Source organism: Euprymna scolopes, chromosome 6, assembly GCF_053919585.1.
Source record: "Euprymna scolopes isolate OS-2025 chromosome 6, ASM5391958v1, whole genome shotgun sequence".
NCBI lineage: Eukaryota > Metazoa > Mollusca > Cephalopoda > Sepiida > Sepiolidae > Euprymna > Euprymna scolopes.
In genome coordinates, this window is record NC_136487.1 from 11,415,344 (window position 1) to 11,442,391 (window position 27,048).

General features: G+C 33.6%; 1 protein-coding gene across 5 annotated transcripts in view; it reads right to left on the bottom strand.

Annotated features, from left to right (window-relative positions):
- LOC145277509 (putative tRNA N6-adenosine threonylcarbamoyltransferase) overlaps positions 1-27,048 on the bottom strand; it is an 82,972-nt gene that overhangs the window by 17,333 nt on the left and 38,591 nt on the right. For all 5 annotated transcript variants that reach the window (XM_080128930.1, XM_080128931.1, XM_080128929.1 and 2 more), the window contains exons 8-10: positions 22,720-22,798; positions 20,332-20,431; positions 8,912-8,968 (exon numbers count right to left, since the gene is read on the bottom strand). In XM_080128930.1, coding sequence (XP_079985056.1) covers positions 8,912-8,968; positions 20,332-20,431; positions 22,720-22,798 — 236 coding nt within the window. The remainder of the gene's footprint in view (positions 1-8,911; positions 8,969-20,331; positions 20,432-22,719; positions 22,799-27,048) is intronic.

Here is a 27,048-nt window from a genome sequence, read left to right on the forward strand (position 1 = left end):
AATCATAAGAATAATTGTTACAGTAACACTGGCAATAGAAAAAAATAATAATAGAAATAATGAAAATAAATTACATTTTTTTTATTGTTAGGTGAAAGTATACAACAAAAATTTTAAAAGACTGGTCTGTATTCTGCAAAAATAACTTGTAAAACAAATGAAACGTAATTATTTATTATAGATGAAAATATAAGTACAAAATTTGGTAATTTTAAAGTAAAAAAAAGTTGTTTTTTCTACTTTTTGTGTACCCTTTCAGCATTCTAAATTATCGTTTTCAAATGACTTCATTCTGTAAAACAAATGTATACAGCATCTTCTCTGTCCTGTATTTAAATTAAAAAATTAAAACTTCTTATTCACCTTAAGATAAAACGTCAATGTTTGCAATATGTGCTTTTAGTAATTTGTTAGGTGAAAGTAGCGAATAAATTTTTAAAAGACCGGTCCATATTAGAATAAATAACTTTTAAAGTGAATAAAACCTAATATTTTGTTTATATAAATGAAAATATAAGTATGAACCTTGCCATTTTCAAAACAAACAAAAAGTACTATTTTAAATTTTGTGCTGTGCATGCTTTTAGCATCCTAAATTTTTGTTTTCAAATTACTGCATTCTCTAAGATTACTTAATGTATATGTGAATCATTATCTATCTATCTATACTCCTATAAATTTGTTTTTTTGTGTATTGATATTCATATTAAAAACCCTTTTTTCTATTTATTTAAAAAGAAAACACAACTTTGTTATATATGGTCCGTGGAATTGCATTCATCTGCAAAAGATCTAACTAATTTGCATATTCTTTTAAACATTCATTTTAATTAATTCCCTATTAATTTTTTCAGTTTTCTTATGGGATGATCATCTTTAGTTAATTATTACGTGTAATTATATTCATGCAGATTTATACTTGCGTAAAAAGGTTATAGTCAACACAAACCTCTTTCTATATATATTTATGTATGCGTATATATATTTGTTTTTAAAATTTTGCCTACCAAACTCCTCTGTCAGTTTTTGGTCTACAGACATGAAACTTAATATATAAAGTGTTTGAATCCATGCAAAACTTTATCTTTGGGTTTTAGCCAAGGAAAATCGGTGCAAAAGTATGAGCATTAAAAGAATGAAATTTGCCGGGTGATGGTTGAATGACAGCATTACAAATATGCATGTGTAATATAATAGCTATTGGTTCATGTTTAAATTTTTAGCCTTGCAGCAAATATGTATTCATAGCTCAAACATTAATGTCAAAAGAAAAAGTAAATTGTAAACTAAATGTTTTGGTTTCGATTCTCGGTGGTGGCGCACAAGTCATTTTTTTTTTTTTTTTTTTTTTTTTTTATTACATTTTCACCCCAAACAAGGCAAATTGCCACTTTGGTGTAGGGGGCTACTATCAGGGGCAACAACTACTGGGGTACTATGTAGGGATTTGGGCAGCAAGGTGTTGGTTCACGTTACACTTGAACTTCTGCACGTCAGTACTGTTGGGGAAGCAGGGACCTGGAATGGAATTCCAGAGTCTTGCGGTTCTGGGGAAGAAACTATTGGAGTAAAAAGATCTTTTACATCTAGGGACCTCTACAGTGTGGGGGTGGGATCTAGTAGCCTGTCGGGTTTGTCGAGGGTGCTCGCGTCGTGGGGGCACAAGTGATTGCAGTTCATCAGAGCATTCACCACTAAAATACTTGTAGAACAGGCAGAGGGATGCAACATTTCGTCGATGGGACAGAGGCTGAAGCTTAGATGCCAGTTCAGGGCCTATCAGATTTGCGACTCTCTTTTGAACCTTGTCAAGGAGCGAGAGACTAGTAGCAGATGCACCAGCCCAGATGTGGCAGCAATACTCCATACATGGGCGAATGGTGGCCTTATAGAGGTACAGGATACTTTCGGGTGTTAGTAGTTTTCTAGCACGGTAGAGAGAGCCTACCTTTCTTGCAGCGGCCCTGGCAATGCCTTCAATGTAATTGTTCCAACTCATGTTTCCTGTGAACGTTAGGCCAAGGAGTTTGAAAGATGGACTCTCAGATAAAGGGTCGTTGGCCATTGCTATTGGTGGTAGAGAGGGTTTCTTGTAATTATTGAATGAAACTAGTTTAGTCTTGGCAGCATTGAACGCGACCAACCACTTTTGTCCCCATTCCACTACAGATTGGAGGTCTTCCTCTAGTGTTTCTGCCATTTCTTTAGAAATGTGTTCATTCGTCTTCCTGTCGTGTCTGCCATAGAGTGTAGTGTCATCAGCATATATACCCATCTCAGAGGCAATGTTGTCGGGGAGGTCATTTATGAATATCAGGAACAATAGAGGTCCAAGGATAGAACCCTGGGGCACTCCCGCATTTATATCATATTGTTTAGATGTGCGACCGTCGAGGACTACCTGGATTTTTCTCTTATCTAAGAAGGATTTAATTATGTTAAGTATTCTACCAGTGATACCGTAAGATCTAATCTTCCTGAGGAGACCCTCATGCCATACCCTGTCAAAAGCCTTAGATATATCTAGAGCTACCGCTCTGCCTTCCCCCGCTTTGTCCAGTGATTGGTATATACGTTCAGAGATCACGGTGAGGATGTCTGCTGTGGAACAGGCTTGTCTAAATCCATATTGTTTGTCAGTCAGTAGTTTAGCATCTGTAAGATGATGGACTAGAGCATGGTTAATTATGGTCTCAAATATTTTGGCAAAAAGTGGGAGGAGGCTAATGGGGCGATAATTTGATGGGTCTGTCCTTTCGCCAGAATTCTTGAATACTGGTACAACAGAAGCAGTTTTCCAACAGCCCGGAAAGCAAGCTTCATTAAGACATTTGTTGTAGAGTTTGGAGAGAACTGGAGCTACTTCGGCTGAGCACTTTTTTAATAGCACAGCTGGGATAAGATCGGGTCCACATGCTTTTGAGGTGTCAAGGTTTTTTATGATAGCATGCACCTGAGCAGGGGTGGTTTTCAGATCCTCTAGTGTGCCGTCTGTCCGCATAGGAAAGTCAGGTAGGGGGTGGTTGGAAGGGTCCAGTGTGGAGTTTGAGGCAAACCGACTGGCAAACATGTTAGCCTTGTCGGTTGCTGAGGAGACAACCTCGTGATTGTTGGTTAGTGGGGGAATTGTTGATTGCCCATTATTTACTACACTGTTGTAGATTTTCCAGAAGTCTCGAGTTCCTAGTTTTTGTGCTTCGATGCGCTTTTTAGTGGTTTCCGTAAATTCTCTCTTAGCTGTCGCTATTTCTTTCTTAACGTTATTTCTAGCTTCTATATACTTCAGTCTGTTTGAACTGGACTTATGTCGGTTAAACCTACGGTATGCATGCTGCTTTTGAGTAATGGCAGTTGCACAAGTCGACGTAAACCATTGGGGAGAGTGGGGCTTACTATAAAATTTCCGCATGGGAACATGCGCTTCGATTGCAGTTTTGAACCAGTCAGTGGTCTCGTTTGCACACTGTTCAGCAGGGAGAGAGAAAATATTTTTCCATGGAGCATCTCTAATTAGTTCCCTGATGGCTTCCCAGTCAGCCTTATTATAATATCTCGTTGTTTTGAGCACTGGCTCTTCAGTTTTGGGACTAGAGTTTAGGGCGATTTCAACCATTATCACTGCATGATCAGCGTTCCCGAGTGGGCTGTGGGCCTTCGCTATGCAGTCATCGGGAACTGTGGTCAAAAACAGATCTAGAAGTGATGCGTGTTGTTCTTCCTGGTCAGGGAAACGGGTTGGAAACGTAACAATTTGTGATAGGGAGTGAGATATAGCGAAGCTATGGGTTGTGCTGCCCGCTGCATCTGTGTGAGTAGAGAATCCAAGCCAGTTTTTGTGGTGGACATTAAAGTCACCAAACATTTTTTTTTATTTTTAAATCATTACTATATATATTTGTTTAAAAGTTTTGCCTACCAAACTCCTGTCAGTTTTTGGTCTACAGAATAAAACTTGATATATAAGGTATTCAAACCCATGCAAAACTTTATATTTGGGTTTTAGCCGGGGAAAATCAATGCAAATGTGAAAATTTTAAAAATGAAATTCGCCAGGTGAAGATCGAAAACGGCATTACGAATATCTATGCATAGCATAATAGCTATTGGTTCATGTTTTAATTTTTAGCCTTGCAGCAAACATGTTTTCATAGCTCAGGCATTAACGTCAAAGGAAAAAGTAAATCGTAAGCTAAACGTTTTGGTTTCTATTCTCGGTGGTGGCACACAAGTAATTTTTTTTAAACTTTTTAAATCATTACTATATATTGGGTCCAATATAATATAATAATAAATATGAAATCTGCATTAATCAAAATATCATATTTAACAGTATTTTACAACCGGGCAGTACCGTGTGGCCTGCTAGTAATTCTAATAAATATATCTATCTATCTATCTATATATCTATAAAAACAGAGATGTGTGTGCCACAGACGATTTCTGATTGGTTAATCCAATAATCACATCTCCTAAAAAAGTATAGTTCTTACGCTCTTAACTTTACCATAAAATATTTTGGTCTTATTTATTGTCCATCTTGGAAGGGTTTAATTTTTTCCTAACTTGCCATTTACAAATTAGAAAAATACGAAACTAACTTACAATCTAAAAATCGAACCTCCGACTCAACGTCCGCCATTCAGAAAGCAAACGCTGGACAAATTATTAGTACTACTACTACTACAAACAATACAGCACGAAAACACGCGCACACACGCACACACACTCACGTCCACTACCGTCCTTGGCTACGTCACGTTGTTATGGCAACACGATAAATACACAGTAAATTTTATTTTCTTCATTTCTACGCAAATATTACGCAAATGTAAATCATATAGAATATCTGTATGAATATAATTACACGTAATAGTTAAATAAAGATGATCATCGTATAAGAGAACCGAAAAAAAAAACTAATAGGGAATTTGTATAAAGTTGTATTTTCTTTTTAAATAAATAGAAAAAAGGGGTGTTGATAAGACTACCGATACTTATACAGTTTAGTGACGACATTAAAAAATGGAAATATTGAAACAAACATTTTATTGTACATAACTGTTATAGACTGAAGTTCTCCGAGAAAAAATTTCACTTCATTTGATCAAGTAGTTTGTTCTTACAGCGAAAAACAATTATTTATCACGACGACGTCAACGTGGCCATTTTGGAAATGTACCTAGCAGAATACCTCCATTTTATGCCAAATTTCGCAATCTAGCCTTTTTTTTTCTCGCCATATTGAGATGCGCACAACACATCTGCAATTTTTTTACGTTTTTTTTTTTTTTAAATCTGGAATTTTTTTGCGTATTTTTTTTTTTAAAATAAGAATACTATTGAATATGCAAAGAAATTGAAGAATGCAAAGAATTGAAGAATTTTTATACGAGATTATTTTCGAAACATGCCCAGTTGGACACGCATGGATAACTTCGAAACTTCGTTTATTTACTTCTGTTACAAATTAAAAAAAACAAAAAACACTCCAAACATGGCATCTGTCTTCGCAAAAAAAAAAAAAAAAATCTCATTCTGGTGGGGGGGGGGAAAGGGCTAGATTGGCCTAAAATGGAGGTATTCTGCTATGTGCGGCAGTTACCTGCCCTTGGGGAATTCCTGGGCCTGCAATAACATTTCCAAAATGGCCACGTTGACGTAGCCGTGATAAATCATTGTTTTTCGCTGTAAAAAAAAACTACTTGATCAAATGAAGTGAATTTTTTTTCGGAGAACTTCAGTCTATAACAGTTACGTACAATAAAATTTTTTTTCAATATTTCCATTTTTTAATGTCGTCACTAAACTGTATAAGTACCAGACTATCAATACACACAAAAAAATATAGATTTATTTTTGGGTAAAGTTCCCCTGGGGTTTCCTTTCACTTCAGTAAATAATGGTATTTTGTTATATATATGGCGTACTATTATCCTTATATATATGATGTTCATGTTTATATATATGTATAAGTGATAGTGTCTGTGTGTGTCTGTGCGTCTGTGTGCATTTCCCTACGCTAAAACTCTGTCAATTTTAAGCCTACAGATTCGAAATTTGATATACAGGGTACTGAGATTTGGGAAATCGATGTGATAGGTTTTCGACAGAAATTTGGCGATTAAGTGGTCAATATTCAACAACTAGACCTTTGAGAACTCTACCAAACTCCTCCTACAATTTAAGGTCTGAACACGTGATATTTTATATATAGATTCCTTGGACATGGATCTAACTTATTAACTTTACTTGATCCCTAAACAATAAATGTTAAGAGGTCATAATAGGGGTCAAAGTTTAAAAAAATTGACCTTTTTTTTCCTCAGCATACACTTCAAAACACCTGGGCAACGCCGGGCACCGATTGCTAGTATACAATATGTTCAGTGTGTAAGTGCATGTAAATATTGAAAGATAAAAGTAAAATGTATTTTCTAGTTTCATTTGAGATGGAACATTGACTGACGCCATGTTGTTTGTTGTCGAGCGGTGTTTGAAAAAGGAATCCAAGCAATCCAGTTTATGTCTGGGGCAGTTAATCAAATTGCCTGAAGTTTAATAATGCCAACATAAGGGAGCATTCCTTATTTATACATTGCAGGTGTAATAGATAAATGTTAAATGTACAGAATAAAAAATAAATACTGACTGTGCGACTGGTATTACGAAGCTAGTGTAAGAAAATACTCGGTCTTTAAAGAGGATGAAATCATCTCCAACGTTTTAAAAGTAGGACTATTTTTCTGAATTATTATAGGAATTTACAATATTGAATAATAAAATCGAGTGATAATATCTGTAAAGCTTATAACAGGTATTGGCAGGAAGTGTGATCATATCAAATTTTATATGTGGTATCTATGTTTGTATTATTTATGTTTTTTTCTAGACAGGAAAAATTGTTTCCATTTTCTTAATTATAGAAATATATTTCAATTATCTATCTTACAACATTAACTTTCTTTTTCACTGTTATGTTACCTCAAACAAGACACAGTGTGACTTGGATGTCAGGGATTACTATTTGGGACCAAAATCTATAGGGGCACTATGTAAAGAGTTGAGCAGCAAGATGTCTGCTCACATTACACTTTAATTTCTGTATGTCTGAATACCATATATACCAAATTTCAAGTCTGTAGATCAAAAATTTGTTGAGTATATTGATTGAGAATTATCCTCACACGCATTATCACTCATATATATATATATATATATATATATATATATATATATATTTCTGTGGAAATATACTTTATTTCCTTATAATATATACCAATCCTTATTTAAGAAGCCAATCAGTGAATCTATTTTGCCCTTAACTCATCAGAAGAAATAGCAACAATCAATCCATCAAAAGGAATTAAAGTGCGTTTTGACATGATTAAAATCCAAAAATTGGAAGAGAAGCTGTAAATATCTTTATAATATGTTTACATTACGCCGTTTTGAATTTTAGCTAATTTTACTGTGTTAATTTCCAATTTTGTAATGTAAGAATTTGCTAAATCTGAAACTAACATTACAAAATTGGAAATTGACATATGAAACTTAGCCAGAAGAACCTTAATTAAATATAATAAATATTGGACAAGAAAAAATAGAGAATTTAACATTGATGTTATGATGGGTGTTCCGGACTTTGCACTGGTACCTGATCTTGTTGGCCTCTATATTCTAAAAGAGTTAAGGAAAAAGGAACCAAATATAAGGGAGCATTATTTTTCATTAACTCTGGAAGTAGAAATTTAGAAAGGATTAGTCAAATGTTATATAATTTCTTTAAAGACATTGAACTAACAATAACCAAAGACAAAAATGAAATATTTCATTTTTTTAGATGGCATTCTGAATTTACAATACATATGAACCTTATTATAAACCTAATCAAACAAAAGTGAGAAAGAGCGAAAATGGAAATTAAAAAGTGAAAAGTAAAATAAACATTAAACCGCGTTAGGTGATGCTAAGTTAAAATATATAAAGTCGATGAGAAGTCGATTAAAAATATAGGTCGATTAAAAATTAGAGTATTAAAGATTATTTTCATATTGTATAATTTTTGTGTTGTCGACGATTTTTCTAAGATTGGAGGGGGGGGGGGGATACTTATGTTCTTTTATTAAATGTTGATATATAGTGCTGATTCGCCAGGAGAATGTTGTCGTTGTATGCATGCAACAACAACATTGTCCCAGCGAATGGTTCTAGGATGCTTACTGCCAAAAATTGACAAAGGAAAAAAAAGAGAGAGAAGGAGAATACAGAGGAAGAGAAGAGAGAGAAAGAGAAAAGGGAAGGAAAAGACATTTCCTTTTTGAAAGAAACAGTTCTCGGCAAAACCACCGCAGTGATTGGACGGAATTTTGGGTGTACGATCCCAACAGCAATGGGAGTTCAAACTTTATGATCATACGAACCACAAAAAAAACCAAAAAACTGGACAGATAAACTCTTTGATGCGGATAAAAGAGAGACAACAGTTACTGACAAAATGTCAAGAGAGAACATGGCTTGCAAAGATGATATGTCAACTTCTAAGTTGATCTCGGTATTTCATCCATCTACATATTTTATGGACCTTGAAAGAGTTTCTCCATTTCCTCTTGTTCAACACAATATATCGAACCCAGAGAAGCTCTTGTTTTTCTTTTCCTTAATTTTTATTTTTTTACTTTGTTACGTGGGCACCTATATGTAATCCTTATATGGGACATGATCATAAAACTGTAACTAATTTACATCAATAAACTAGTGAATTATTGTCAAAAGAGATTTATAATTCTAATAATTTTTATAGTTCTGAAAAAGTATAAGGCATACTTTTATTATACTTTTTTAATTTTTCATCAGCACACTATTAATTGGGGCAGTTTTTACTTGTGTTAAAAATGTTTTTAAAAATACTTACAGCCAACACCTCCAACAATAAGGACTTCAGAAGAACCACAAAGTGACATAGTTCTTTCTGCAATTAAATAAAAAAAAATAAATCAAAAGCTGTTTACATAATGAGTAGAAAATGAAGAAATGTTTGTAATCAACAATTCAAAAAAAACAAAATAGCCGGGAATTATTCTCTATTACAGTAGATGAAGTTAGGACTTTATTTAAGTAATATACTTAATATCTACTATTATCATAAGCTTGCTTGTATTGAAAATGTTTGCTTCCTTGCTAGCCAATGAAACCATCTAATATAGTTAGTCTTACTTTCAATTATATTTGAAACTAAAATACACAGTGACATTAGCTACGTCGCGAGGACTATTACTGAATAGATACACAATGCTTTGAGCTTGACCAAACTGACTGCATTTAATTAATCCGACACGCTATATACTAATAGTTTTTTCTCATTATGGTACAGGCACCCTTGCTGGATTGTTACGTATATCCAATATGTACTTTGCCTCCAAGACGACTGCCCATGTCTGATTTACATGTTAAGTTAAAAAAAAATTTTTCTTCTCAAACTAAATGTTACTTGGCACTCAAAACTCTTATAATTAATCCTAACTGCATTCTGTCAGTTTCATCCTCTCCTGAAAACTAACAATCTGCTCTACTCCCCAAGTTGCCACTAACACTCATACAATACACCCGACTTAGATGGAGGTCTTTAGCTTTCAGCCCTTAACCTTCGCATGCTGACCGACTGGAAGTCATGATCACTAAACATCTGTACATTTCTACCCCTTAGGCATGCATTAGTTTATTCTCATCCAGGTGTATACTCACTAACAACAGTCTGTACTTAAATATACAACTATCTATATAACATAGCAATAACTGTCCCTTCCTTAGCTTAGCAATGTTAAATACAAAAACTGAACCGATACTCTATAATGCAAAATACAACTTCCTGATTTTTAAACGAAAGCTGATGATATCTTCATTAGAAATGGTAACCTACTTAATACCTACAATCTCCATATATTCGCATCTACTGGAAATATGACCATATATCTATTTATTGTACTATACATACTGTATACGACATAGCTTATAATTTACTCCCAATTATACCTGTACTGTAATGTACTTCATATCAACAATGACGTTACTTGTATCTATTGAATATACAACTTAACCCTCCTGCTATCTTAAATATCCAGAGTTTGTACAATTTTTTCTAGTTAATTTGTAATATAATACCATTCTGCAACGCATTATCCTATTCCTAAGCCAACATAAAAATAAGAAAAGGAAACTTTTTTTTTTAACCTAAAGGATAAAACAAACCATGTTAACTCCTTCCAACAGACCTGTTTGCAAATATAGCTGCTTCCACTGCATGAAATCTTACTCAGCCCCTCTTCCAGTAACAAACAATGAAATAGCAATGCCCTGTAATCACTTTGAGGAGTATAATTTTTCAGTTGATATATAACCCTTTTAAACTAACCCGTTAACATTAACCACCAACGCAGGGGTGCAGAAATACCTGGATTAGGACCCAGGCATGGGGAAAACCCTCTCAGTGCTGATGGACCCGTAGATCTCCCCAGGTCATCTGTCTAAGAGAAGGAAAACTCTGAAGCTAAACCTAAGGGGAGGAAGGCCTCTCCAGTCTTGGATGACAACCTTCCTAGAGTTGGTGACTCAAACAAATTACCGGTCTGCAAACCTAAACTGCTTAAGGAGTAGATAGGCACTGTCTATCGCACGACTTCCATACTCCTTCTTTGCCTATTAGCTAGGCATAGAGGTCAAATCACAGGGAGTTGACAGACCTTCAGTAGTCGATCTTGTTTCCTGACTAGGGAAATGAACACCGTTTTCCCCGCTCCAGACACATCCCATCCCCTAAACTGGGCACTTGGGAGTGCTTGAATGCCATAATGCCAGTACAAATAGATTGGGTTGACCATCGTCTGATGGGTTGAGGGTACCGGATAGACAGTTCCTGGCTGCTGTTCCCGACTGGTAGTACAGGAATTCCTAACTCTTTGGTAGCGCTTAGAGCGGCTGCTCCATCAACAGTTGTATAATATCAGGTTATTTGTAGTGCCATGTCATACATGGAAAGGGACCTTGCACTCATCCCCGGTGGGCTATCCCGAGGCCACAATCCTAGTAGATGGCAGGACAACTGATGGTCTGCTTGTGTTGCATGTCTGGTATTCTGCATAACCACTTGTTCAGCATCCCTTACCTAAACTGAAACTCTTAAAAAAAAAAAATGACAGTACAATAAAAAATTACGCTAAAACCAGGCCCAAACTCAAACAAAACCAGCCTGCCTTCTCCCTTGAGGCTTGCATTTACAAACATCCGTGGGATTAGAACTAATTTAAATGATGTTGAATCATTTCTCCTAACAAACACCCCGAATATCTTAGCACTAAGTGAGACTAACCTACATTCCTCCATCCCCTCTAACTACTTTAACATGCCTGGCTATCTCCCACTCTGCCGTAAGGACTCTGACAGACATATGCACGGACATGGAGTCTACATTAGTAACACCCTCCCCTTGACTAGAGAAACAAACTTAAAATCGGACGATCAAGCCTTTATGTGCTTAAAACTAAACATACAACGTAACATTAACTACTTTTATTTTCTCTACCGCTCTCCCTCGATTCAGAACTGTACCATAATAAACAAAGTCTCTGACAGCATAGACACAGCACTTTCCCTCGACACTAGCGCACAAGTACATGTATTTGGTGACTTTAATGTCCACCACAAAAACTGGCTTGGATTCTCTACTTACACAGATGCAGCGGGCAGCACAACAACATAGCTTCACTATATCTCACTCCCTATCAAAAATGGTTACGTTTCCAACCCATTTCTCTGACAAGCAAGAACAACACGCATCACTTCTAGATCTGTTTATGACCACAGTTCCTGATGATTGTATAACAAATGCTGACAGCCCACTCGGGAACGCTCATCATGCAGTGATAATGGTTGAAATCGCCCTAAACTCTAGAACCAAAACTGAAGAGCCGGTGCTCAAAACAACGAGATATTATAAAAAAGCTGGCTGGAAAGCCATCAGAGATCTTATCAGAGATGCCCCATTGGGAAATATATTTTCTCTTCCTGCTGAACAGTGCGCAAATGAGACGTCTATTGTTCCTAATATTTATTAATGACCTCCCCGACAAAATTGCCTCTGAGATGGGTATATGCTGATGACATCACACTCTATCTACCATTTTGAACCATTCAGTGGTCTCATTTGAGGCACATGTTCCCATGCGGAAACTTTATAGCAAGCCCCACTCTCCCCAATGGTTTACTTCTACTTGCGCAACTGCCATTGCTCAAAGGCAGCATGCACACCACACATTTAACCGACATAAGTCCAGTTCAAACAAACAGAAGTATATAGAAGCTAGAAGTAACGTTAAGAAAGAAATAGCGATAGCTAAGAGAGAATTTACTGAAACCACTAAAAAACGCATCGAAGCACAAAAATTAGGAACTCGTGACTTCTGGAAAATCTACAACAGTGTAGTAAATAATGGGCAATCAACAATCCCCCCACTATCCAACAATCATGAGGTTGTTTGCTCTGCAACTGAGAAGGCTAACATGCTTGTCAGTCGGTTTGCCTCAAACTCCACACTGGACCCTTCCAACCACCCCCTGCCTGACTTTCCTTTGCGGACAGATGCCACGCTAGACGATCTAAAAATCACCCCTGCTCAGGTGCATGCTATCATAAAAAACCTTGACACACAACAAATGCCTTAATGAATCTTGCTTTCCGGGCTGTTGGAAAACTGCTTTTGCTCTAGATATATCTAAGGCTTTTGACAGGGTATGGCATGAGGGTCTCTTCAGAAAAATTAGACCATATGGTATCACTGGTAGAATACTTAACATAATTAAATCCTTCTTAGATAAGAGAGAAATCCAGGTTGTCCTCAACGGTCATACATCTAAACAATATGATATAAATGTGGCAGTGCCCCAGGGGTCTATCCTTGGACCTCTATTGTTCCTAATATTTATTAATGACTTCCCCGACAAAATTGCCTCTGAGATGGGTATATATACTGATGACACCACACTCTATAACAGGCATGACAGGAAAACAAATGAACACATATCTAAAGAAATGGCAAAAACACTAGAGGATGACCTCCAATCCGTAGTGGAATGGGGACAAAAATGGATGGTCACATTCAATGCTGCCAAGACCAAACTGGTTTACTTCAATAATTACAAGAAACCTTCTCTGCCACCAATAGCAATGGCCAGTGACCCTTTATCTGAGAGTACATTTTTTAAACTGCTTGGCCTAACGTTCACAGGAAACAGGAGTTGAAACAATTACATTGAAAGCATTGCCAGGGCCGCTGTGAGGAAGGTAGGCTCTCTCTACCGTGCTAGAAAACTACTAACATCCGAAAGTATCCTGTACCTCTTTAAGGCCACTATTTGCCCATGTATGGAGTATTGCTGTCACATTTGGGCTGGTGTATCTGCTACTAGTCTCTCGCTCCTTGACAGGGTTCAAAAGAGAGTCGCCAATCTGATAGGCCCTGAACTGGCATCTAAGCTTCAGCCTCTGTCCCACCGACGAAACGTTGCATCCCTCTGCCTATTCTACAAGTATTTTAATGGTGAATGCTCTGGCAAACTGCAGACACTTGTGCCCCCACGACGTAGACACCCTCAACGAACCCGACAGGCAGCTAAATCCACCCCCACACAGAAGAGATCCCTAGATGTAAAAGATCTTTCTACTCCAGTAGTTTCTTCCCCAGAACCGCTAGACTCTGGAATTCCATTCCAGATTCCTGCTTCCCCAACTGCACTGACATGCAGAAGTTCAAGTGTAATGTGAACCGACATCTTGCTGCCCAAATCCCAACATAGTACCCCAGTAGTTGTTGCCCCTGATAGTAGCCCCCATACACCAAAGTGGCAATGTGCCTTGTTTGGGGTGAAAAAAAAAATTCTTATGAGAAAAAAAAACGGCAAGAGAGAAAACAAAACAATATATAAGATACCAATATACTTTTTTGTTTTAGAAAAATAATATAAAACAAGAAAATCGACAATGAAAATAAAAATTGAATAAATTACAATCTTCTAAATATTAATTTACTTGTCCGTACATCCAATGTCACAAAAAAACATCATCATCACAAACATTAATTAAGGAGAAACGATTTATCTCTCTTTATAGTTGCTCTTTATCAGTTAAAAATCATTAAAACCATTTCCTCTCCAAAAATTTAAAAAAAAAACAAACATGGCTGTCTGTTTATGGTTTCAAATTTGCTATTTTATTTTATTATTTAAAAAAAAATCTTGTTGAGGAGACTGTAAGTTTTTTTGTTTTTTTTTATAGTTTCTTTTTAAAATTCCAAAAAAATGTGCAAGTGAATTGACATCTGTTCCTTTATAATTTATATAAAAAATCATTCAGAAAAAAAACAAAAGAATACGTGTGTTGTGTGTTGAATTTTCATTGAAAAAAAATCTAAACTTTTTAAATCAATTCTTTTTGACTTTAAAAGATTAAAAAAGAATTTGCTAAAAAATTGTTTTAAATTTGTCGTTATTTGTTTTATTTAATTTTTGATTCATTTTATTTATGTGATTTAAAATTTTTCAACTACTATGGAATTTTCACGGGTTCTGCTAGTATTTATAATCCATCAAATATTCAAACAAGGAATCAAAATAAAGAATAATCCTTAACCCATAGATTTTTAAAGGTAGGCACTTTTTATCATCAGAGATTAAAAATCAAAAAATGTATTACTGATTAGCATACATTTAACAAAAATATGCATAACAAAAAAATTCATTTGTGAATTAAAAGGCATCTTCAATAGAAGTAAAAGATTAAATAATCAATGAAATTATACCCTGTAAGTTCCACAGCAAAGTATCTGCAATCTGAGATGTGAATGGATTAGAATAAGGTTAAAAAAATCAGTTAATAATAAACTAGTAGGCCACCCAGCATTGCCTGGTTATAAAATATGCTTAAATATATTTTCATTTATGCAAATTTCATATAATTATCATAGAACCAATTGTCTATTGATTATATTGTAGTCCTGTTCTCTTCCGCCATCTTGAATATACTTTTGTTTTCTTTTTGAAAAGGGGAGGTATTTTTGTTAGAGTAGCAATACACATGAAAAAATTTAAATGGCTTAAAATATTTCAATACTGGTATATATAGAAAGAGCTTGATAAGCTAAGAAAGAATCTTTTTAAATTTTTAAAATCCAATTAAAATCAAGGAAGTTATGACTATTTTTATGCCCTGCGTGTTTGGATATTTTCCCCTCTTTAAGACCATATGCGTTTTGTTACATTTTTTGCACTACTTTTTCAGTAAAAATGCTATATCTTTGTTAAAGCACAAGACTAAGCAATGAAATTTGCCATATAAATGTATTTTTGTGCAAGGAATCTGAATATGCTATTGAAAATCTCCAGAAGTGAATGGTTTCCAAATAATCTGCAGTAAATGCATATAAATATGCTGCGATTGCTTAAAAATGCCATGTATGCATTAAAAGAAAAGAAGTTAGAGAACTCAAAGTTTAGTTGTAATGCATTTTATGTGCCAAAAACTGAAATCGAAATCTAGGATTGGTTAAAAATGAATATATTGCAATATTTCTTTGGTATTATTGTAGATTAATACCTTCTGTTACCCCTCCCCCATCTGACCACCTCTCCAAAATATGTGATTCTACCTTTATAGACAATTGCATGTGAACAACTTGAAAAACTTTAATAAAAGATAAAAATTATTTTAGAATTTAATGTAAAATGATTTCTCATTTTGAATCATTCGAGCGTTTTAGGGCAGTTACCCCCGCCTTTTTCCTATGATAGATAAATCCTGGGTGTTTTTTTGTTTGTTTGTTTTCTAAAAGGTGATTATGCATGGTTTTAAGAGGGTCTTTGTGCAATTATGAGAAGGTAGGGAGGTTGCCACTCTGACTTTGGGTTAATGATAGGGCTAAGGAAAATTATGTGTGAACATCCTGAAGACTTGATAGAAATAAAACAAAAACAATTTTAGAATTTAGAGTGGGGGTTGGTTTCACATAAATGTAAAATAATTCACCATTTCAAAACGATCCTAGCATTTTAGGACAGTTGACCGATTTATTGGGGGGGGGGATTAATCATGTGCACTTTTCTTTAAACGTTTTTTATGCTTTTTTTTAATGTTTATATGAGCTCACAGAGGAAGTTTGTTTAGTGGGGAGCTCTGCCACTTGTACTTAGCGTTATTGTTAAGGCTAAAGGTTTTAGGAGGAGGCTTGCCACTCGTACCTAGGATTAGACATAGAATTAAGCGAGTTTTTTTTTTAAGAGGGTGTTTGATACCCATTGTGAAACTTTACAAGAATTATGACAAACAGACAAAAAAAATGTTATTTAAAAAAGTGACGTCCCTCTAACAGAAAACATGATGCTTGGAAAAATATCAAGTATTTAAATTCTATTTAAATATAAAAAAATAAACAACTTTTTGCTAAAGCTGGCAAATTGTTAAAAATTTTGAATTAATGTTATTTTGATTTTTAATTACATTTCATGTCTTTTCCTACCGTTGTTATTTTTTAACTGAGCACCTCCTACAAATATTTAAATAGTGATTATTTTTTTTTAATTTATTTTTTTTTTTTAATAATCGGGTAGATTAGTTTCCATTCGATAATAATTCACTGAAAACATTTTTTAAGGGACGAAAATTAGAAGTGTGTGTACCGTTCGTACACGTAAACCAAAACATCATATTTCACATTTTCGTTTGTTAAAATATTTTAAAATTTACTACTACCCAATTTTCAAAAATATTTATATGGTTGATAACAAAATAGCTCTAACTAAACATGTAAGAATTTTTTTTATAACCAGATTTTCAATTAAAAAAAAAATCGATTTGGAATAAAAATAAACAACAAAAACAAATGTCTGTTTCACCATGTTATCGCTGCTGCTGCTGCTGCTGCTGCTGCTGAGTGCTACGGTCACTAATATTACAGAAGTCTTGATTCAAATTCATAACGATTTTTTCAGATATTATGTTTTTAAATTGCTATGTAGTCGTACCACTAGAGAAAACACTGTCCAATCATCTTTTTAACGAATAAACATAGTAAAAAGATTGTTTTATTTGATAGTGAGTGTCCGAAGAAAATTTTTTTCAAAACTTTCAATACTCATCAGTTTGAAATCTTTTTTTTAACACAACAAAAAAACGAGTGGTCAAATGAATTTCGGACACTCAAAATTATTAAAAATGACATCTCTTTTGGCTAATTTCCAAATTTCATTAAAAAATTCTTAACAGAAACATGTTTAGAAATCCGGGAGGGTCGTTACAAAATCTTACCGAAAATGCCGTTTTATGATGTTCACATTTTTATCATTTTTATTTGCTTAAAACTCTAAAAATATATAATGTATGTTATTATTTACTAATTCATTTGAAAGTATTTTCATTTCCGAACAAAACGGTGGTATTTTGAAGACTTAAAGTGCTTTGGTTTTTAAAATATGACTATTTTAACAGAAACCCCTTGAAATCTGTGATTATCCAAAGCGTTTTAATGGCCATGTGCATTGCTAGTTAGAGAATGGATCGAGAGAAAGAGCGGGAGGTGAGTAAATTATATTGTAGACACATTGACTGGAAGTGAGGGTCAGCTGATCGGATGCGTGTGAGTCACGTGATCAGCTTAGCTGAATCGAGGAGATTGAGTTTTGACATAGAAGGCGACGGATGGCTTAACAGTTGTCTCCTCCCCTTCACTGGGGGGGGGGGGCACTGACATGTGTGGAAATGAGACCAAGAAGAAACCACGCAAGCAAGAGATTCACTTTCCATCCTTCTGCGAAACATCTGGAAAGTGAATAAAACTATAAAACCAATTCATCGTTCTGGAGTGATTGAATCTTCGTCCAAACAGGTTCCCGTGTCCCCTCCAAGACATGAGATGAATTCAGGTGGACCAATATCGATGAGCATGAAGGTATGTCTAAAATACATGTACCACACACACACACACAAAGGCATATGAACAATTAAATATGAAAATACAACAAATAGACAAAACAACTAGACAATCACACAACGTTCCCCCTTATTAGATAACGCTCCCGAAATTAATCAAAGTTCCATACCACTAACGGACTTTTTATACACTGGACATACCAACAACTTGGTTACAAATTAATTATATAATGAAGTGAGGAATGATAGATGAATAAACAGTTAGACATTTCTCTACTTTAAACATACCCGTCTATTTATTTGTTTGTTTTTCTTTTCTTTACTCTCGTGATTCCGGTCCATTCCGCATTGCTTTTGGCTTTTAAAACTTCCATATATATAATTAATTGCTTAAATAATGCGTTGGGTGAAAATATATTTACAAAGTGCTCAACCATATATATATATATATATATATATATATATATATATATATATATTATATATATGGTTGAGCACTTTGTAAATATATTTTCACCCGACGCATTATTTAAGCAATTAAGCGAAGCCCACTATTAATTTGTTTGTAAACAAACTTATGGTTTGAGCACTGTAAGCGACGGGTGGGTGTGGATTTAATACACACTCGAGGGGAAATATTTACAGCACTGATTTGTGGTCCGATGGTTAGAACAGCTGACTGTTAACTCGACAGTTGCAGGTTCAATCCACAGCTGGGGAAAGGTGTATGTCTAGCCACACTGATGAGTTGTGATACAATGAAACAGTACTGTATGTGGATGACAAATATATATATTTATATACGACTTGATTACTATCAGCTAGAATCGAAACCAAAGCATATAACTCTCCAACCTCATTTTTTTCCATTTGTACTATTTCGTTACACATATAAAAAATGTAAAAAATGTCAAAGTATAAATGTATGTTTGCGCATATGCAGATGAACATTTTTTTTTCAATTTTTTTCAATTTTGATTCCTTAGCAGCTATTTTTACCAACTAAAAACCGAATTGAATTTATTCTACATGTTCAAATCCCTTATATATCAAGTTTTAAGTCTGTAAGTAAAACATTAACAAAGGAGTTTGGTAGAGACCATTCCTCACACGAACAGACAAGATTACTTTTATATTTATATATAGATTAAGTAATTCAAAAAATATCATGAAAATATCCAACATCCAAGAAGTTTATAGGGAACCAATTATTCATTATTATGAATTAATGAATTATATATATATATATATAACTATTTAATTTAATCACATAAATTAATGTACAAAGATATCATTTTATGCATAAATTTTCAGTATTTACTTCAACAGTGCTCGATATGTACATAGAGCTTGGTAGTAAGTTATGAAAATATATATGACAATGAAACTACACAGAATATTCTGCATTTCATTCTTGCGCATGAGAATGAAACAAAGAATATTCTGTGTAGCTTAATTGCCATATATATTTTCATAACTTGCAATATATATATATATATATATGACCATATAATAATTTATACTAATGCATATAGATTTAATCGTTTGGAAGAAATGTTCATTTCAGCTTTGGCTGGTTCATCAACCAAAACCCCAGATGAATGAAGGTAATGTTTTCCTGTTTGGCAAGATGTAATTCTGCAGATGTTCCATCCCTTTGTTGTTAAGGAAATATTTGTTTATAAAATGTTATATATCCTGTCGAACTGCATCAATATGTGAAATGTATGTAAGCAGTTATACACACATCTACAAAGAACATTATGTACTCAAAATACATTATATACACTCCCTTATATATATATGTTATGGTGGCACCCACTCATTTACATATGTGGATAATATTACACATAAATAGCAAGACTCGGTTAGTCTGAGTGTGTGTTAACAAGAAGCCACCGAAGGCCGAGCCGAGAGCAGATATGTTCTCCAGCCAAGACTCTCTTACCTGACAACCATTATGTAAATATACTGTAAATATACTTTTTCTAATACACTTCTTATTGATCTACCTTTGTTTTGTTGAGTCTTTATTTGTATTGCCTTATACATTATTTGGTTCAAACTGCAAACATAACAGTTGGCGACGAAGATGAATGTCAAACATAACAATATATATAGACCCCGCTATTCAACAACAATAGCAAATAGATGTTTTCTTAAATGATGGTGGTTGCTGTGATTTCGTTGGTTCAGCGTTTCGGTACTTTCCAGCAATTTATGTAAACTGCATGGGAAACTTCAACAATAGCATGATCCTTATTCTGCATAAGTACCAAAAATTCCAAAGCATAAAGTAAATTTGTAAACCGTTCTTGTGCTTACTTTTCCTTTTGTAGGAAGGTAAGTAAATAGGGACTTACCTGTTATTTCCACTAACATTGCAAATACCGTTTCTTGTAATGAGAAACACAAATCTTCTGGGGTGTACTCTTTATTTTTGATCCATGTTGGAGCTTTCTCCTGTTCACATTTTAAAGAAAAAAAAAACAACTATTAAATTTTAAAGAAAACAAAAACTATTAAATTTTAAAGAAAACAAAAACTATTAAATTTTAAAGAAAACAAAAACTATTAAATTTTAAAGAAAACAAAAACTATTAAATTTTAAAGAAAAGAAAACTATTAAATTTTAAGAAAAAAATAACTATTTTAAATTTTAAGAATAAAAAACAACTATTTTAAATTTTAATGAAACAAAAACTTTCAAATTTAAAAAAAAAAACAATTATCAAATTTTAGTGGAAAAAACAACTATTAAATTTTAATGAAAAAAACCTTTTTTTGATTTTAATCGTGATAAGGGATATAAAAGTGGTGCAAAACTATATTGTTCTAAAAATAATGTCTGCTAATTTTTGTTACGCCTGAATAGATCAAAGGGGATTGTAAATTGCATTGTTATTATAACTGAACTTATGCATTCATGACCTGAAAGTTTCATCTTTCTGTTGTAGATGTTGACAGCGAGACTCTAAGAAAGCAACCCATCATAGACATATGCATCAGAAGCAGAGATGCACCATTGAATTCCTGGCAAAAGTGCATTGAGAATGGTGGTGACTATGTAGAAAAAATAAATTCTGGAGCACAAAAGGTTACTTCTTTAAATGGTACCACTTTCATCTTAGTAGTTCTTCAACTTTTTGAGTTAAAAAAATATACAAAGTTTTATTTTTGGAACGACCTTTGTAGTCTATTTCGGATGTGTAATATTGTGGAGTTATTCATAAAATGAAGTTTATTTTCACAAAGTTTTCACATGTTAACAGAAATTGTCTGATGGTAAGCAATTTAAAATTTTTCTTCACTTTTTTTTTTAACGTTACACACAAATATAAATATGCACAGAAAATATAATTATCAGAGATTTATAAAAAAGAATGAAGCTGAATGGGAAATTATTTATAATAATTTCCATGAACATAATATACTGAAATATTTAAAATAACATCGTATTTGAAACACAAATAAAATCCCCTCGATATGGCTACTTTCCATTGGTTTATTATATGAGGATTGGTGCATCTTCTCGAAGTGATGTTGCCTCAAGTAACAACACTAAGCTGGATACTCCACTAGACTAGACAAATTCTTCTCCTGGAATCCAGTAAGATCAAGAAATTAAAAAGAAAGATATACTATAACATGATTAACTGGTCAACAAGTGAGAGAGAAGTTAATATTACTAACTTTTTTATTAACTCAATGTTTGAAACATAAAGGAGAATTTGATGGAATATTTGAACACTTATGATTAAGTGTTAACCCCAGGATTTTTGAAAACTTCAACCAAAGTAAAATGAAACAAGGGTTAAACCTGATATAATAATATAGGACAAGAAGGAAAAAGAAGCAACCTTATTAGAAGTCAGTGCCCCTAATGATGTTGGATCAAACAGAGCTGAGAGGGAAAAGATAACAAAATACCAAGGTTTCATGTACATCGTGAAAAGAAATTGGAATCTTAGGAAGATCTTTATCATTCCAGTCATTATAGGAACAACTGAATTCATAAAAACAAATTTCAAAAAACTACCAAGCAAATATACCTGGTGACCCAAATGCAAGAAAGATATAAACAATTACACTTAAGAAGGGACAGCTAGAATCTTAAAAAGATCTCTCGGTTAGAATGTATGAGATAGCGGGTGAAAATCTAGCATCTGGTAGAATGCCCCATCCTCAGTTAGAACAAAATGATGAGAAAATTAAAACAAAAAAAGTTGGGTTTTTTTTTTGTTTTTACATTCTTTAAACCAAAGTAAATTTCAATTAATGAATCAGATGTAGAATTTTTCTCGTACTCTATGGATTCATTCTTTTCTACCATCTCTGTCAGACATTGTTGTCAGCAAGTGCTACAGATTTTGCCTCCAAAGTTGATCGATATATTTGTGATATACAACCAATTTTTTGTAGCATAATTTTTCCATAGGAGATTGTCATTCAAGTTCGTATTTACTTCTCTAGGAAGGACCAATCAGCCAAAGCCTTCTCTGTCTTAAAGATGTGGAAGGTATCCAGAGAGACAAAGAAAAAGAGAGAGAAAGAGAGAAATAGAGAAAAAAAGAGAAAGAAAAAAAGAGAAAGAAAAAGAATGTGAGAGAGAATAGGAAAGAGTGAGATAAAGAGAAAAAAGAGATAGAGAAAGAAAAAGATAGAGAGAAAACTAGAGAAAAAGAGAAAGAAAAAGAGAAAGAGAGCTATAAAAAGAAATAGAGAGAGGAGGGGGTGAATAAAATAGTTACCTCAATATAAGAAAGAAGGCCAGAAAATGAAACATCCATTCCTTTCACAACATATGGAAGTTCAACAAATTTTTTCCCTCTGTTAAAAAAAAAAAACAACAACAAACAATAACAATAAATAAAAAGATTATGCACAACTAACAAAGCATTATCATCTGAATACTGGATATTTTGAAGGAATAAACAGTTAATTCTAACGATATGATATACTAAACCAATTTTAGAATGTGTAAAAAATAAAAAAATAAAAAATCCGAAACCATGTTAGGCATGTTTGGCACTTTATTATCTAATATATACAATTATTTATCTAATATATAAAATAAAGTTGCACGGATTTTCAAAGTGAAACATAAATAGCAATGCATCTCACAAATAAACATCTTGCTTTCTTAACTTTGCAGCATGTTCTTTCGACTAATTTGAGGGCTTATGCATTATAATTGGATTTCAAAACAATTAAAAAATACATTTTAAAAACACTTGTACGTACGCATGTGTCATCACGAGATTAGTAACGATTCTAAAAATTACAAAAAAGTTATCAGGTAGAAGATCTGGTAGAACTATTCTTTACCAAAAATATTTTTAAAAAAACAGCTTTTTTTTGATCCACCAATTTGAAATGATAAAAACTAACAGAAACAAGAGAGATAAGTCAGTTTGTCATATGTAATTGAAGAAACTTTGGGAGCATTTTAAGAAACTTTTTAAGAAAAAAAAATCATACATCAAAATAATAGCAATTTATTTAAATAACAGAAAATAAATTAAAGATAACAAAATATACATGAATATAATACAATAATAAGTTTTGAAAATATATATGGCAATTAAGCTACACAGTTTCATCCTCGCGAGGATTTGTCAAGTTATTGCATTTAATCGATGTTGCTTCCTGTGTCTATATCTCCCCATGGTACTGGATTTGCTAGTCGGTCAATCAGATTCTTTGTTATTCACACACCCATTTATCGTAACCAATGGACACGCATTTATCAAGCAGAGGTTCACTTATATTGACCGTTCAAAAGTTAGAATTATTTAGACAAATTGATAGACTATAATTATCCCCCCTGTATTCTAAGAACTCTTCAAAATTAAAAATGCAATAAAATTGCTCTATTTGATAATTTTATTTTTACTTATAATTATTTTTCTACTTTACCATTTTTTGGGGATTTTCACTTATAATGCACAAGCACTCTAATTTGCTTCAATGTCTTTCCAAAAATTACCTGTCAGTCCAAAACCATATAATTTTATACTCGAAACAGCTAATTTTCAAAGAGGAGATAACTCAATTGGCTGTTAATGTCATCTCCATTAACATACCAATTCTGGCAAGAAAGATTGTTACACAATTATAAATAATTAACAAGCTGCCCAGTGTTGCCTGGTTATAAAATACACATGTTATATTATCATTCATGCAGATTTATTATTCATTATAAACAGAAATACCGTACGTATCAAACATAACGCTAAATTCCTTTTAAAAAATGAAGTAAAAAAAAAAATGAAAAGAAACTGAGACAGGTATTATGTTTTTTTCTAAACAGTTCACTTCATGTAAGTAAAAAAAATAAAATACTCAAGTTGAGATCGAAACCAAACCTTTATGACATTGAGTCAAGTACAATAATCATTAGATCAGATTTACATGATCCTTAAAAAGTGTTTTTACAACCTACTTATTCTTGATATAAAGAAGCTGTCGTGTTTCATACTCATGTATGTGCAGCCTTAAAACAGTTGGCAAACAGAAAAAAATCCGATTACCCCCCCCCTCTCAAGTACCAATTTTTCAATTTTGACTCCTTAGCAGCTCTTTTTTTCCAAATGAAAACCGATAAAAAAGTTTTCTATATGTCTGAATACCCTATATATCACATTTTAAGTCTGTAGATCCAAAATTCATTGAATATATAGGTTGAGACGTGTCCTCACATACACCTATTCTCACTTTTATAGATTTTTTATTACATTTCCACTTCAAACAAGACACATTGCCACTTTGGTGCAGGAGGCTACTATCAGGGACATAAGCTACTGGGGTACTATGTAGGGAGTTGGGCAGCAAGATGTCGGTTCACACTGTACTTGAACTTCTACATGTCAGTACAGTTGGGGAAGCAGGGACCCAGAAGGGAATTCCAAAGTCTAGCAGTTTCTGGGGAAGAAACTACTGGAGTAGAAAGCTCTCTTACATCTAGAGATCTCTACTGTGTAGGAGTGGGATTTAGCTGCTTATCGGGTTTGTCATAGGTATTTACGTCGAGGGGGCACAAGTGCTTGCAGTCCATCAGAGCATTCACCATTAAAATACTTGTAGAACAGACAGAGGGATGCAACATTTCATCGGTGGGACAGAGGCTGAAGCTTAGATGACAGTTCAGGATCTATCAGGTTGGCGACTCTCTTGAACCTTGTCTAGGAGCAAGAGACTAGCAGCAGATGCACCAGCCCAAATACGACAACAATACTCGATACATGGGCGAATGGTGGCCTTATAGCGGTACAAGATACTTTAAGGCGTTAGTAGCTTTCTAGCACGGTAAAGAGAGCCTACTTTCTTCGCAGCGGTCCTGGCAATGCTCTCAATGTAATTGTTCTAACTCACATTTCCTGTGAATGTTAGGCTGAGGAGTTTAAAAGAAGTACTTTCAGGTAATGAATCTTTGGCCATTGCTATTGGTGGTAGAGAAGGTTTCTTGTAATTATTGAAGGAAACAAGTTTACTCTTGGCAGCATTGAATGTGACCATCATCTACAGATTGAAGGTCATCCTCTAGTGTTTCTGCCATTTCTTTAGATATGTGTTCATTTGTTTTCCTGTCATGCCTGTTATAGAGTGTGGTGTCATCAGCATATATACCCATCTCAGAGACAATTTTGTCAGGGAGGTCATTTATGAATATTAGGAATAACAGAGGTCCAAGGATAGACCCCTGAGGCACTCCCGTGTTTATATCATATTGTTTAGATGTACGACCGTCGAGGACAACCTGGATTTTTCTCTTATTTAAGAAGGATTTAATTATGTTAAGTATTTGTCCAGTGATACTGTATGATTTGATTTTCCTGAGAAGATATATATATTTGGGTTCTTTTGTGTACTGATATTCATATTAAAAACCCTTTTTCTATTTATTTAAAAAGAAAATACAACTTTGTTATATACGGCCATGGAATTGCATTCATCTACAAAAGATCTAACTAATTTGCATATTCTTTTAAACATTCATTTCAATTAATTCCTTATTAGTTTTTTCAGTTTTCTCATGGGATGATCATCTTTAGTTAACAATTACGTGTAATTATATCTATGCAGATATTCTACATGATTCATACTTGTGTAATATTTTCATAAAAAGTTAAAGTGGGTTGTTTACTTTCTGTCAGGAATATACTTCCAAAATAAACTATTAAAGTTGTTTAAAAAATAATAGAAATATTATTTTTTATTTTTTAAAAAAACAGTGTTTACAAAGTGCCAGAGCGCATTCAACCAGCCATTTTTTTTATGTATGAAATCAATTAAATTTTACGAGTGAAATTTTTTTCAATTTTTAAACTTTAAAAATCTATCAAAATTTTTCTATTGGTTCAATTTTTACGATTTTTCAGGTTCAATGTGAAATTTATGCTCTTTGCAATAAACCGAATATAATATTTTAGACAAACTTTTTTTTTTTTAATTCTCCCCCACCCACACCATTTTGAAATGTCTATTAAAATTTAAATCATTAATTTACTCACCAAAGTTTTATATATCACAAATTGAAGATAAAAAATCAATAAATAAAATTATTCTAATTTAGAACAAAAAAAAAGAATAGTTTTTTGGAAATTTACCTGTAAAGTCCAAAGTGTAAAATCTTTTTTTTTTAAACCACATTAATTTTTTTTTTTTTTAATGAAAGCTCATGTTATGCTTATATCGTCAAGTAAATACCGGATGCTGACGAGAATTTTTTCTATTTCATTCAATGTTTTCTTTTTTAGTTATTTATTTTTTTTATTTTTTATTTTTTATTTTTTTTACACAGAGGTCACCACTTATCAAGGCCCAGAAGCCACTCAGGGATAAGGGTTATTGCAAGTACATTACGTTAGTGTGAAGATGAAGTGTTTACTTAAGGGGGCGGTTCATTAGGAATTTGTTAACGTTGGACTTGAAGACATCCAAGTTGTAGTCAGGTGGGAAGCAGGCAGACGGAACAGAGTTCCACAGGCATGCAGTTCTAAGAACTTGATATAGTAGAAATAAAATATAATTAATGAAATACACGAGTTTTTGATTAGAGAATTAAAAAAAAAAAATCG